The 12,547-nt window shown below is 51.7% G+C and overlaps 1 protein-coding gene across 3 annotated transcripts in view; it reads left to right on the top strand.

Moving 5' to 3' along the window:
- Nucleotides 1–1,415: 1,415 nt before the first annotated feature.
- The window catches only part of NR3C2 (nuclear receptor subfamily 3 group C member 2), a 214,141-nt gene continuing 203,009 nt past the window's right edge, over nucleotides 1,416–12,547 (top strand). For 2 of the 3 annotated variants that reach the window (XM_040582401.1, XM_040582405.1), the window contains exons 1-2: nucleotides 1,416–1,526; nucleotides 6,398–8,159. In XM_040582401.1, the coding sequence (XP_040438335.1) occupies nucleotides 6,400–8,159 (1,760 nt within the window). In that variant the 5' untranslated portion in view covers nucleotides 1,416–1,526; nucleotides 6,398–6,399. Of the gene's footprint in view, nucleotides 1,527–5,470; nucleotides 8,160–12,547 lie in introns of those variants that run through there. The other variant, XM_040582394.1, reaches the window with a different exon arrangement.

Here is a 12,547-nt window from a genome sequence, read left to right as displayed (position 1 = left end):
AAACTAATTGTGAAATTAAGCTATTGAATGCGCCGTTATCTCCAAGTCTGGCCTTACCAGCACTTTACGCTTCCCTGTTTAGCATTTATCAAGTTACCCACAAACTTTGATGGATGCAAGGGACAGCTGACAAAATTCTCGCCTTTTCCAAGGCCCTGATCCAGCCGCGGCTCCGGCACAGGTATCATTCCCTGCAAGCCGTCCTTTCCCATGTTTAAAAGACTCCACCGAGGGTATTAAAATAGGGTCAACTTTTTCCTCCCGCCGACGCCTCATTTTTCACCTTAAGACGGTTAAATGAAGCAACATCCAATGCCCTGAACTTGCAAATCACCCGTTTTAAAAGACCTTAGCCACAAGTGAAATACTAATTTAAAAGCAGTACCGCCGTTAGCGCCGGGGTGTCGTCTTCGTTCCCCCCCCGGGTGGGTTTGCCCCGCCGCAGCAGCGCCGCGGGGACGCGCCCCCCCCCGGCGGCACCCCGGGGTGACAAGGGCACAGCGGGGGGGGGCGGGGGGGACACGGGGGGGGGGGGGGGCGGGGGGGGCACCGCTCCCCCCGGCCGGCGGGGCGCGGAGGGGGGCGCAGGAAGGCGCAGGCCCAGCGCGGGGGGCGCAGCCTCCTCCCGCAATCCTGCCCCGGGGCCGAGCGGGGCGGTCGGATGGGGCCGGGGGGGTGGGGGGGGTCTGCCGCTGCTGCCGCCGCCGGGAGAGACGCTCCGCCTGGGGAAGGGCGCGGGGAGACACTCCTCCCCCGCCGCCCGCCCTGCCTCCCTGCCGCCCGCCCTCCTTCCCTTCCTCCGGCGGCTCCGCGAACCAGGAACCGCGGCGGCGGGCTCCGTGCGTGAGAAACCCCGCGGCGCCGCGCCGCCGGGAGCCGCCGGGAGCCGCCGGGGCGGGCGGCGCGGGAGGGGGCGGCGGGGGCGGCGCGGCCGCCGGGCGCTGCGAGGGGCCGGGCGGCACCGGGGGGGGCGGGGGGGGAGGAAAAAGTTTACACCCTCGCCACTCTCCTCCCTCCTCTTCCTTGGTGGCGCAGATGGGAGTTTTACCTGGAATGACATAAGTTTTTTTTTTTTTTTTTCGGGTTTGGTTTTTCTTTTTCGGAGGGTGTCTCTCTCCCTCCCTCCCCCGCCCCTCTTTCTCCCCCCGCCTCCCCAAATCCCCCCCCCCCCCTCCTCGCCGGTGCTGGATCCACCCCCCGCTCCCCTCCGCCGGCGGGCGAGGGTGTGACCCGCGGGAACACCCACCCACCTAGGCGTCCATGGTGGGAGCTGTCCGCCCAGCCGCGCCGCGCCGAGCCGCGGGCACCCCGCCGCCGCCTGCCGCCGCCGCCGCCGCGGCCCCCCTCCCGCCGGCCCCGCCAGCAGCGCCCTGCCCGCTGCCCGGCCCCGCTCCCGGCGTTTCCTCCGCGTACTTTTTTTTTTTTTTTTTCCTTTCCCTGTTGTGGCGGTGCGGGCTCTCGGATGGTTTGCTGGCAGTAGCTGGGGGCCGTGCCTCCTCCCGCCGCGCCACCATGTCGTAGGGGAGGTGAGTGCAGCGCGGACCCTTGCGCGGGGGGCCGAGGGGGCGGGCGGCGGGGGCCGGGCGGGTGTCCGCCACACCAGCCGGCTTATCCAGGTCACGGCCAGTCCCGTCCCCATCAGTGAAAACTTCGCGGGAAGGACACGTCCATTGCTCGGCAGCGCCAGCGCCGGGGGGAAGCGCGGCGGCTGCTGCCGCTCCGCGGGTCGCGCTGCCGGAGCTGGGAGCCGCCGCCTCGGCCCGTACCCGCCGGGGCCGCGAGTGCGGGTCGATATTTGGCAGCTTATGAAAATGAGAGGGGCACGTGACAGCCCGAATCCTGGGCATGTTTGCGCTTTCGCGGTGGCTCCCGAATACAAACCGCGCTCGGCGGCGCGTACGCGGACCCGCGCGTTTGCGGGCGGGCGGCCGCGCAGGGGGCGGCTTGGGGCGAAGGTGCGCGCTGCCCCGGCGCGGTGCGCGGCGCGGCCGTTCCCCCGGCGGGCTCAGCCCCCCGCCCCGCTCCCGGGGGCACCTCTGGCACCCCGCCGGGCCGCGGAGCTGTCCCCCGCCGGGCCGGGGGCACACCGGGAGGGGGGTGTCGAGTCGGGGCCGGGGCTGGCAGCGGGGCTCGGCGGGGCGGGGGGCCGTTCGGGAGCGTGCGTCAGCGACTGCCGGCCGCTCGCCGGGGGCTGGGGGCGTTATTTACAGAGCGAGTTGGGACCGCAGCGCCTGAAAGTTTGCTCGGCGTCTTGTCTTTTTTTTTTTTTTTTTTTTCCCTTCCCTGGGAAAAGGGTATTCCTGGAGCCGGGACGCGGGCGCCGGGGGGGTCGGCAGCACCCCGGAGCCGGGGGCCGTCTGGGTCGCTGCCGCTGGGTGTGGGGGGGGGCAGCGGGCGAGGGCGCCCGGCGGGATGCGCGGCTGCCGCGGAGCGGAGCCAGCCCGGCGGAGCGCGGAGGACGAGTCCTTGAACCCTCCCGCGCACCGCCGCCGTTCCGCTCGCGCGCTCCCTCTTTTTTTTTTTTTTTAATATTATTATTTTTATTATTTTTGAGTTAAATCACCGCTGCATCGGTACCGTGCAAATTCATGCGCCGCTGAAAGGCGGAAATCCCGGGCCGGCGGAGAGGCGATGCCCGGCCCTGCCGCCGGCGCGGGCACCGGGCGGGGGGCGGCCGCGCCCCGCGCACCTCACCTGCCCGCGGGGGGCCCCGGCCAGCCGCCGCGCCGGCCTCCCCCGGGGGCTCCTCCGGGCGGGCGGGCAGCGCAGCGGGGGGCGCCCGGCCCGCCCCCGGCAGGGCCGGGGTTGCGCGGCCTCGGCGGCCCCTGCGGCTTTAAGGAGATGCGTTTTCCAGCCTGTGTCGCAGCAACTTTGTATCAGTCATGTCGCCCGGCGGGTGACTGACGGCGCGAGCCAGCCAATGGGGCGGCGGCCTAGCCCCAGCCGCGCGGCGCTCCGCGTCCTGCCCGCCAATGAGGGCGGGCGGCGGGCGGGACGTAAACTTGAACTTTATCTGGGCATGTGACATGTTTTTAAAGGACTTGGCACCTTTTCCCGTCCCCTCCCGGGTGCCGCTCCGTGTCACCGGGCGGCGCGGCGCAACGCGCCTCGGGAGGGAGGGCGGACAGGCGGGGGAGGGGGGTGAGCGCCGCCCGCCCCGCCGCTCCGCTCCGCTGCGCGCCGCCCTCCGCTCCGCGCCGCCCTCCGCGCCGGCGGGGGCTCGGAGACGCGCCCCGCCGCAACAGGTACCCCGGGGCCGGGGCGGCGGGGAGGGGGGCGCCGCTCCTGACCCTGACCCGCACGGGGGTGGGGAAGGGGGGAAGGGGGGCGGGCACTTAGTGGCTCGGCACCGGCCCCCCCCCCCCCCCCTCCGTGTCCTCCGTGTGCGGGAAGGGGGGGTGTCACGATGTCACCCAGGGCCTCTCCGCTGTGGGGGGTGGGGAACGGCGTTTGCGCGGAAAAAAGCGCTGTTCCGCATCGCTTGGGGGTCCGGGCGGCGGGCGGGGCGGTTTGGGGGTCTCAGGATTCCACACACCCTCCCCGCCTCAGGCCGACCCCCGGGGGACGCCTGCGAGATAGCTCGCTCCCGCCCGCTGCTCGCTTCCCCCACGCGTGACAATCCGGATTGTACCTGCAGGAAAGCGGGGGGGGGGGGTGTGGCGGTTAGGTGGGCAAAGCGGTGCCGTGTGCCCGGGCCCCGCGGTGATGCCCCGCCGAGCCCAGGGCAGGCAGGGCGATAAGCGTCCGCGCCGCCTGCGGGGCTGCGCACACGCGTGTGTGTGTGTGCGGGGACGGAGCGCCCGGGCCACCCCCCGGCTGCCCGCCTTGCACATCGCGGGGAAGCCCCAGCCCATCTCTGAGGATGCAACTCGGGTCCCGTGGGCAGTTTTGTGTCGGTGAAGCGGCTGGCAGGCGGTGAAACTTCAAGAAAATTTTGTTTGCAAACACCCAGAAATAAGAATCGTGTGGTTGCTTGAGCCCATCGTTTTCGTATTTATGAACCTGGCTTTCCTTCGGGTTTTCCTGTAGCTAGGTGACCTTTTGGTTGCAGGGATACCAGGTACCATTTGATTTTTTATTTGACTGTTGCTGCGAAACTGGTTTCATGCCTGATTGATTGGAGATGTGTGCTGCAGAGGGCTGTGTTTGTTGATATGTTTGGGGGTGAAATATGTGACTCGAGTGCTTCTTGTGGGGTGGGGGTGTCTGGAAAAACTGCTGTGCTTACAATACGAGCTTTCTTCTGCAAAATATCGTATGGTGATGGTCTCGGTTCTGGTATGGAACAGGACTCGGCTTCTGTGGTCGGTGGATGGTTTAGCCCACAGTCGGATTTGCATAGTGAAAGTTAGTGAAAAGGCATGTCTGTGCAGTAGGTGAAGTGTGGGTACCGCGGATAAACATGCTAGTCAAGTTGTAATAAGTTCCGTGTAAAAGAAGAAGAAGGAAAGCAAACCCGTATGCTATCAGCAGCCCATGAGATGATTATTCAGTTCTAGTATCCACCGAGGCGCTAAGAGGTGTCAGAAACCAGCACTCTCCAAAAATCTTTTTGCTGTTGCATTCTTACAAATTTATAATGTCATTTTAAACCAAACTTATATCAGGCCACAAATAATCTCTCTGCTGGTTTTTGAGCCTCTCGGATATATTTATTAGACAGTGCCTCTCCAGACGTGCAGGACCAGGGCATTTTCATGTATCTTTTTTCCTTTGCGTGACCCAGATTTTTATTTTCTGGAGTTTTAAAGTGTGCTCACCTATTGATTATGTGTGAAGTTTGAAACTTGCTGCTGTGGGAGAAGTTACTACAAAGCTTATGCACCGGTGTAACGTTAGGCCTATAACTGAGATTTCCTGGTATGCAATGGTTCTGCTGCTGGTTCTGAGGGTTAAAATTCACTTATGTGCTAATTTTAAGCCTTAACTAAGTTTCCTGGTTTTAGACATGCTGGTCACTCACAGCTGCAATTGATTTCTCTAGGAATTAGGCTTGCTCAGCACTTAAATCAGGGGTAGGTGATTATCTGGGAGTGACTTTATATGAAAGTGGGCACTTCTGTCTGAAAATTTTCGACTATAGGAATGTGATTTGCTACACATGATGATGTTCTAATAAAATTTGTGCTTGAGGGGAATGTAGGCGTAGGGCCGTAGTTCTAGTAAGTAAGGGCAAAGAAGTATTGGAGTCATTCATTTTAAGGGTTTTGTTTTGCTTTGTTTTTATAATTTTGCTTAAAATAGCATTTTTAAGTAGTGTTAAGGGATTAAACACCAAATTAAATCCTGGAAAACTAATATATTCTGTAAGGAAAAAATATCTTCGTAATACTTGTAACTATTGGCACTTGAGTTTCTGCAGTTCTAATGAGCCAGTTCCTTTAAAGAAAAAAAATATTGTTGTTACTTATATGTGATTTTCAGAATAACGGAGGCTAGGTCATGCATTTTGCTCCCTGCCTCAAGACAGGGATGGGAAGGTTTTCTTAGGGTCTACTTTAGAACAATGTTTGGTTTTCTTTAGATTTCCTCTTGCTGGCTGCCATGGAGGTTTGCAGAATTACAGATCCATTTAATAGCCAGGCATTCCCTGCCTAATCTGATCCCGTTCTTCTGTGGCAGAAGCGTTTCCCATTCAACTTTTGCATTACTCCTCCCACTCAGCCTATCCTTTGTGTCTCCTCAAGTGGCTGTACGAGCAGTTTGTATAGCTGTGAAGAGGCAGGTCGGCTCGCAGCCCCTCAGAACTGCTGCTTCCTTCTAAAGCACCCCGTGTTAACACTGGATGGTGAAGAGAACCCCCCGTAGCCCACCAGCCTCCCTTGTTTCGCTGTCCCTGTAGCGCGGCAGTGGAAGGTTTTTGGAGGACTAGAGCAGCCCTTGGCTGCGATGAGCGGTTTCCATGGGGTTGATGTCCTGCCTACCACAGCCGTGTCCTCCTTTCAGGACCTCTCTGGTTCCTCTCCTTCCTTGCCACCTTCTTCCCTTTTTCCCTCCCGGGTCCCTGGGTGAGGGGTGGTGCAGAGTGCTGCTGGCACTGGCCCCGGGGCTGTGGCTGGCAAGGGTAGGCGGTGGTTGTGCTGACATTGCCGAGCCGCTCCAGGGGCGGGGCAGGGGAGCGATAATTTGGGTCTTCTCTAAGTGCTGAGTGGTTTTCTCTTGGAACCTGTAGGGCTGTCATATCCATGAGACCTTTTCCCTCTGTTTGATTGAAATTGGACAAATGGTTGAGAGGTGATGGATGGCGCAGGGAAACGGGACTGGCAGGCAGGCAGGCAGGAGGATGGACAGAGTGAGCGGATACGCCTTGTTTCCTTAGGAAATTAGGAAATTTCCTTAGGAAGTCACGCTGTCCTGTCACTTATTAATTTTACTTTTTTGTGTATGTCTTTGCTAGTTATGGAGACAAAAGGATACCACAGCTACCCAGAAGGCTTAGATATGGAGAGACGGTGGGGTCAAGTTTCTCAGTCTGTGGAGTATTCTTCTATAGGTGCTGGAGAGCAGACTGATGACAGTAACTATATGGAGATTGTGAATGTAAGCTGCGCTGCCGGTGCTTTTGCAAACAGCAGCAGTCAAGGAAACAGCAAAGAAAAGCCCGAGCTACTCGCCTGCCTGCAGCAAGACAGCAGTCAGCCTGGTCTGTTGCCCTCTGACATCAAAACCGAAACGGAGTCAAAGGAGCTGTCGGCAACAGTGGCTGAATCCATGGGTCTATATATGGATTCGATACGAGATGCTGATTACCCCTACGATCAGCAGAACCAGGGGAGCCCAGGAAAGATCTACCAGAACGTGGAGCAGCTGGTGAAGCTCTATAAGGAGAACGGCCATTGCTCTTCTCCCCTCCACAGCGCCAGCAGGCCCTTGAGGTCTTTGATGTCGGACTCCGGGAACGCTGTGAACGGTGGTGCCATGCATGCTATTGTGAAAAGCCCTATCATGTGTCAAGAGAAAAGCCCTTCGGGCTGCAGTCCTCAGAACATGGTTTCCTCAGTGTGTAGTCCTGCAGGAGTTAACTCTGTGTCCTCAACTACTGCTAACTTTGGGAACTTTGCCGTGCACAGCCCCATCGGCCAGGGAACCCCCTTGTCGCGCTCGCCGAACATTGAAAACAGGGGGTCTATGTTGCACAGTCCCGCGCATGTTAGCAACGTCGGGTCTCCGCTTTCTAGCCCTATAAGTAGCATGAAATCACCGATTTCTAGTCCTCCCAGCCATTGCAGCGTGAAATCTCCCGTCTCGAGTCCCAATAATATCACTATGCGATCTTCTGTGTCCAGTCCTGCGAACCTGAACTCGAGGAGCTCCATCGCCAGCCCTTCCAATGCCAATAATAGGTCTACTCGTTCTAGTCCAGCGGTTAGCACTGTGGGATCGTCCATCTGTAGCCCCGTAAACAACTCCCTGGGATTCCCAGCGTCCGGCACACCGGCGGGGCCTAGCAGAAGCCAAGATACTGTTCCCAGTCCAGAAACAAAAGACAAGGGTGCTCAAGAGCTTGCGTTTCCTAAGATGGAGGAAATGGAGAATGCCATCTCCAACAACAGTCAGATGAACCTTGTTCAGTTCATAAAACCCGAGCCAGATGGTTCGTTCGGCAGTGCATGCATTGGCGACAGCAGCAAAATAAACTCCGATTCCCCCTTTTCAGTACCAGTGAAGCAAGAGTCAGCCAAGCATCCATGTTCTGGTGCCTCTTTTAAAGGGAATCAAACAGTAAATCCTTTCCCATTTACAGATGGCTCGTATTTTTCTTTTATGGATGACAAAGACTATTACTCTCTTTCTGGGATTTTAGGACCACCTGTTTCTTCATTTGATGGAAGCTGTGAAGGTAGCGGTTTTCCAAATCCAGGCCTACGTGTGGGAATTAAGCAGGAGCCTGACGATGGCAGCTATTACCAAGAAAACAGTATACCATCCTCTGCCATTGTGGGTGTAAATTCAGGTGGACAGTCATTTCACTACAGGATCGGTGCCCAAGGCACGATATCTTTGTCACGGCCTGTTGCTCGAGAGCAGGCGTTCCAGCACTTGAGCTCGTTCCCTCCCGTCAGCACGCTAGTGGAGACCTGGAAGTCGCATTCGGAGTTGGCATCCAGAAGAAGTGATGGGTATCCAGTTCTAGAGTACATTCCAGAAAACGTGTCCAGGTGAGCAGACAAATTACTTCTTTTTCCATTTTGTTTGGTTTGTTTGTTGGGGTTTTTTTTATTTTTTTTTTATTTCTCCCCCTGCATTAAATGAACGAGGCGTGAATTAAAATGGGGACCAGGGTGGTATTTTTCAAACTGATCCATAATTCTTTGTTTGCATTTCAGTTCTTATCATTAGATTTGCTGTTTTCTTGCTGTATTTTACGCTGCCTTTAATAAAAAGTGTTGGCTTTAATATTTAAAAAGAACATACTATATTCTATTCTTATTAGATTGGAAAGTGTAGCTTTAGTATGTTTATGAGCTCTTACTACTATAAATGTTGTTTTTCCCATAATGAGAGCTTAGTAAAATTGCTCTCGTGTGTCCTATAATGGTTATTCTTTCTTAGCTGGTGCTTGAATGTGTTGTACTTCAGATGAAATGTTGAGATGAGGATAAGAAAACGATAGTGTCAGGAACCTGTTTTTGTAAAGATGCATGGTTACAAGTTTGCACCAGTCCTTAACTGGTTAACTTTAAAAACTAAACCTTACAAGCCTGTGGCAACATATTATTTCTGTATTTTAACTGTAGGAACATTTGGTTTGTATATATAGAAAAATGCCTCCAGAAGGAGGAGGGCTGTTAAAACTTGACGCATTTGAAAGGGATAAATGGATAAACTGATCTCCTCACTTTTGGTGGGAGAGAAGTATGCAAGTGTCGTTTGAATTTGTTTCTTGGCTAATTCGTGGAAACACATCTTCAGCAAACAGATGTTCATGTATCTCACAGAGGACGCTTACTTTCATAAACTATCTAGTTTGATAGTATTACAAGTTATTCAGCCCATCTGACAGCATGACTGGGTTAGGATAGTTAAATAGCCTCTTCATGTGCCCGACAGGCTCACCAAAGGTTTGTGCTCCAGCTCAGTGAAATAGCGGGTAACAGAATCTGCATTTACCTTTCTCAAGTCTTTTTTTCCATCGTGGGATACACAGCTGCCCTCAGTGAATGAAACGTCTGCCTTATTCTTGGAGTGAAGAGAATGCGTAGTGTTTTCCATATTTGTGTGATGCTAAATATTTCTGAAAAAATGGTGTTGCAGTGAAAAGCATAATACCTAAAATAACGGTGCTTTTGAGGAGGGAAAACAGCCTATCTACCCGCAAGGAGAAAAAAAAGACTAAGTATTTCCATTTTATTCTCAGATCTGTCTCAGACCTCTACAATCTCCTTATCATTTTGCAAGCCATACTTCACTTTTTCTGTGGTTATTTCAGAGATGGTCTCTAATGAATGCACTTTTTAATGTAACTCTCTCAACTTGAAAGGGCTGTATCCCACCTCTGTGCTGAACTTTGCACGTAGCTGGATATTTGTTATCACCCAGGCTTGGCTTAAATATGCTTTTCTTGGATCAAGGAAGATGAAGTTCCTGTTTTCTAGTTATTTTACCTGATGAAATTTTCATATGTTGCATTATTTATGTAGTGAGAAAAGTTCACTAGAAGACGGATGGGATGCCTGACAGTAAAGACCCAGTATTTCAGTGCCTTTGTGGTTGGGTGCTGTTACTTGAGCAAGCAGCTCCTTCCAGCTGTGAGAGCCCTTGCAGGAGTAAGTGCTGTTCGCACTGAGTCAGGGTTGCCATGTGTTGCAAGGACTGGGACAATAAACAGGGAAATGCGGGTAGTAGTGTGGTTGTCATCAATATGTGCATTCTGAATGACAGTTTCTTGTAAGGCTTTTAGAGGAGCCTTCTGATCTAACGTTGCTCCATAGTGCCTTTTCCCTTCTATCTACCTTTAGACCAATAAATGGATAATCTGTATCATCAGGCTTCACAATGGCACGGGTGTGATACACTTTTCTTTGTTCTCTAAACTGATACCTGAGTAAAATATGCAAGTGAGTGTAGCTGTTACTTTGCAGGATTGAAATCCTGAAATTTTTAGTGCTCAGAGCTATTATTGCAGGTGTGGAATTCTGTTCAAGTGATGGAAATCTGCAGGGTTGCGACACTTCAGGCATCCTGATCTGTAGTTCAGATTAGAACATGTGTCATCATTTCAAATCTCTTAACTCAGCCCCATTATTTAACTAAATGTTGCTCTTAATCTGCTTGGCAATGGCTTTATGCTAACAGGTGCAGCTGGGGACCTGTGCAAAGCCCTTACAAGTTTCAAGGTAAATTCAGGTAGAGGTCGTTTTAGCAGTACAAATTTGAGCACATAGATGCCTGCTCAGGTATTTGTTGGCTGACAAGTCCTAAAGACTCAACAGGATGTCACAGATGTAAAAGCTCACTCTTGCTAACAAACCTCAAAGTGATCTTTACTTTTCTCCTAATTTCGGTGCTGCATTCCAGCTAAACCAGAGGAAATCGTGCAAGTTTGTTCATTCTCCAAAGTGTTGTAATAAAACACTCATCATTTAAAACTGTGTCAGACCCAGCAGCCCAAGGTGGGTTTCAGCTGTCCCATGTCAGTATGATATGGGGATTGCAAAGTCTCTCTTCCTTCGTGTCAGAACAGCAGCATCATACCTCTGCACTCCACATCCAGACCAGATCCTTGTTCCAGTCAGTTTTTTTTCCAGATGCATCAACTGTATTCAGCATCAACCATTTTGCAGACTTCGACGGGATGTGATTAACCCTTCAAAATCTGCAATATTTTAAAGTTTCTGCTATTCTAAGTCTTCACCTATTTTCACATACACTTGCCCTGTAATATAAATCACCATAAGCAAAGACTAAGGTAAAGGGAAAAAATGGGCTACGTGGCTCCCAAAGCCAGTAGATGACCAGCATTGAATATACCTTGTTTTGGCAACATTATTTTCTGAACCTCAACTTCAAGGTCTTTTTTAGACTGCTTCTGACTTGCAGCTTACGTGGTGTAAAGGAGTGGGTGACCAGGAACGAAGATGTCTTTTCACAATGAAAATGAATCATTAGAATATTACTGTACAATTTTTTCCTATTGAAATATCACCTTTCTTGAGTTGGTTATACTTGCTGATAGTGTCTAATAAAGATAGTTTGGGCATTTAAAATGCCTTGCTGCCTCGTTGACTGTGCCAAGTAACCACTGTCATCTAGAACAGGTCTCTTTCTCCTTCAGTTACTTTTATTAGATGCCCAGGGTTATGGTTCCTTTTTAGATGGCTGGTAGTAACTTAATAACATTGCATCTTGTGGTGTTTGGGGAGCGAGAGCCTGTTAGGCAAACCCAGATTTCTTTATTCTCTTTTAAATGCTTTTCTTCTCCTAATATGCATGCAGAACATGTCTTTATTTTTGAAAGATTTTTACATGTTTAATTTTTAATACAGGGTGAGTCATACCTGTCTGTCTGTGTGTCTAAACCCCCCCTCCTTGAATGGCATTTCTAAGAAATACTGCTTTCTAAACTAAATAATAGCAAAGCGGGCTTGAAAAAGAAGGTGTGTGTGATGTCATTGAGGAAAACCTACACTAAAAATCCGGAAAACATTCCACTTATAGGTGATTGCTCCTCTGAATCAGGGTACCAGCCTAAGCCTTATGATCGTGCCAATCCTAGAATTTTCAAAACAGCCTAGGAAAATGTCACGGTTACTTGAAACAACACTAAAAATCGAGGAGGATGACCTTTCTGCTGCATCAGTTCTTACCTAAAGCTTACTCTGAAAATAGGCCCTCTTCCTCTATTTCCATATTAACTCATATATGTACAGATATGTACTTGCTTTTCTCAGCAGTTATGGTGGAAGCAAAGGGCTGATACTCTTATTGTACTTTCTTCCTGGCAGTTCCACTGGTGTAATCCAGTGTGTGATGAATTCAGTTTGATGTGTTATTATTAAAAAAGTTCACAATTTTAACATAGATTGCATACATGTATCAATAGTTATGTTTCAGTTGTTGTCATTTAGACAAGGAGAATTCTCTTCAAAGCAGTGTTTCATGATATTTTAGAGTCTTAATTTATGTCTCTTAAAAGGAGTTGAAAGACTGTCATTGACTTCTTAGGGTTTATGGTCAAATCTTTGATCAAACATTGACAGTATTTTAGAGACTTCTTATACCTATCTGTTGTTGAGCCATTCACATGGATCAGTATTTTTTCCATAGACCCGACTTGTAACAGCCCCTGAAAAAACGCACCCAACCTCACCCAACCCAACCCAATCCAACCCAAAACAACAACATGATCTTCATTTACGTGTACCTTCACTGACTTGAGTCAGTGGTTCTGGTTAAGATCTGGGTTCAGGCTATTGCAGGTATTTTTGTAAATAAACTTTTATGTTAAATATTATCTAGAATAGTCAGTTATCAGAATTATACCTGCCAGAGAGATAAAGGTCTGGTAAATATTATTTTTAGAATTTATGAATGGCCTTGACCTGTG

Source organism: Falco naumanni, chromosome 1 (genome assembly GCF_017639655.2).
Source record: "Falco naumanni isolate bFalNau1 chromosome 1, bFalNau1.pat, whole genome shotgun sequence".
In the NCBI taxonomy this organism is placed as follows: Eukaryota; Metazoa; Chordata; class Aves; order Falconiformes; family Falconidae; genus Falco; species Falco naumanni.
Note: the sequence above shows the minus strand (reverse complement) of the source record. Positions and strands in the feature narration are given on the sequence as shown.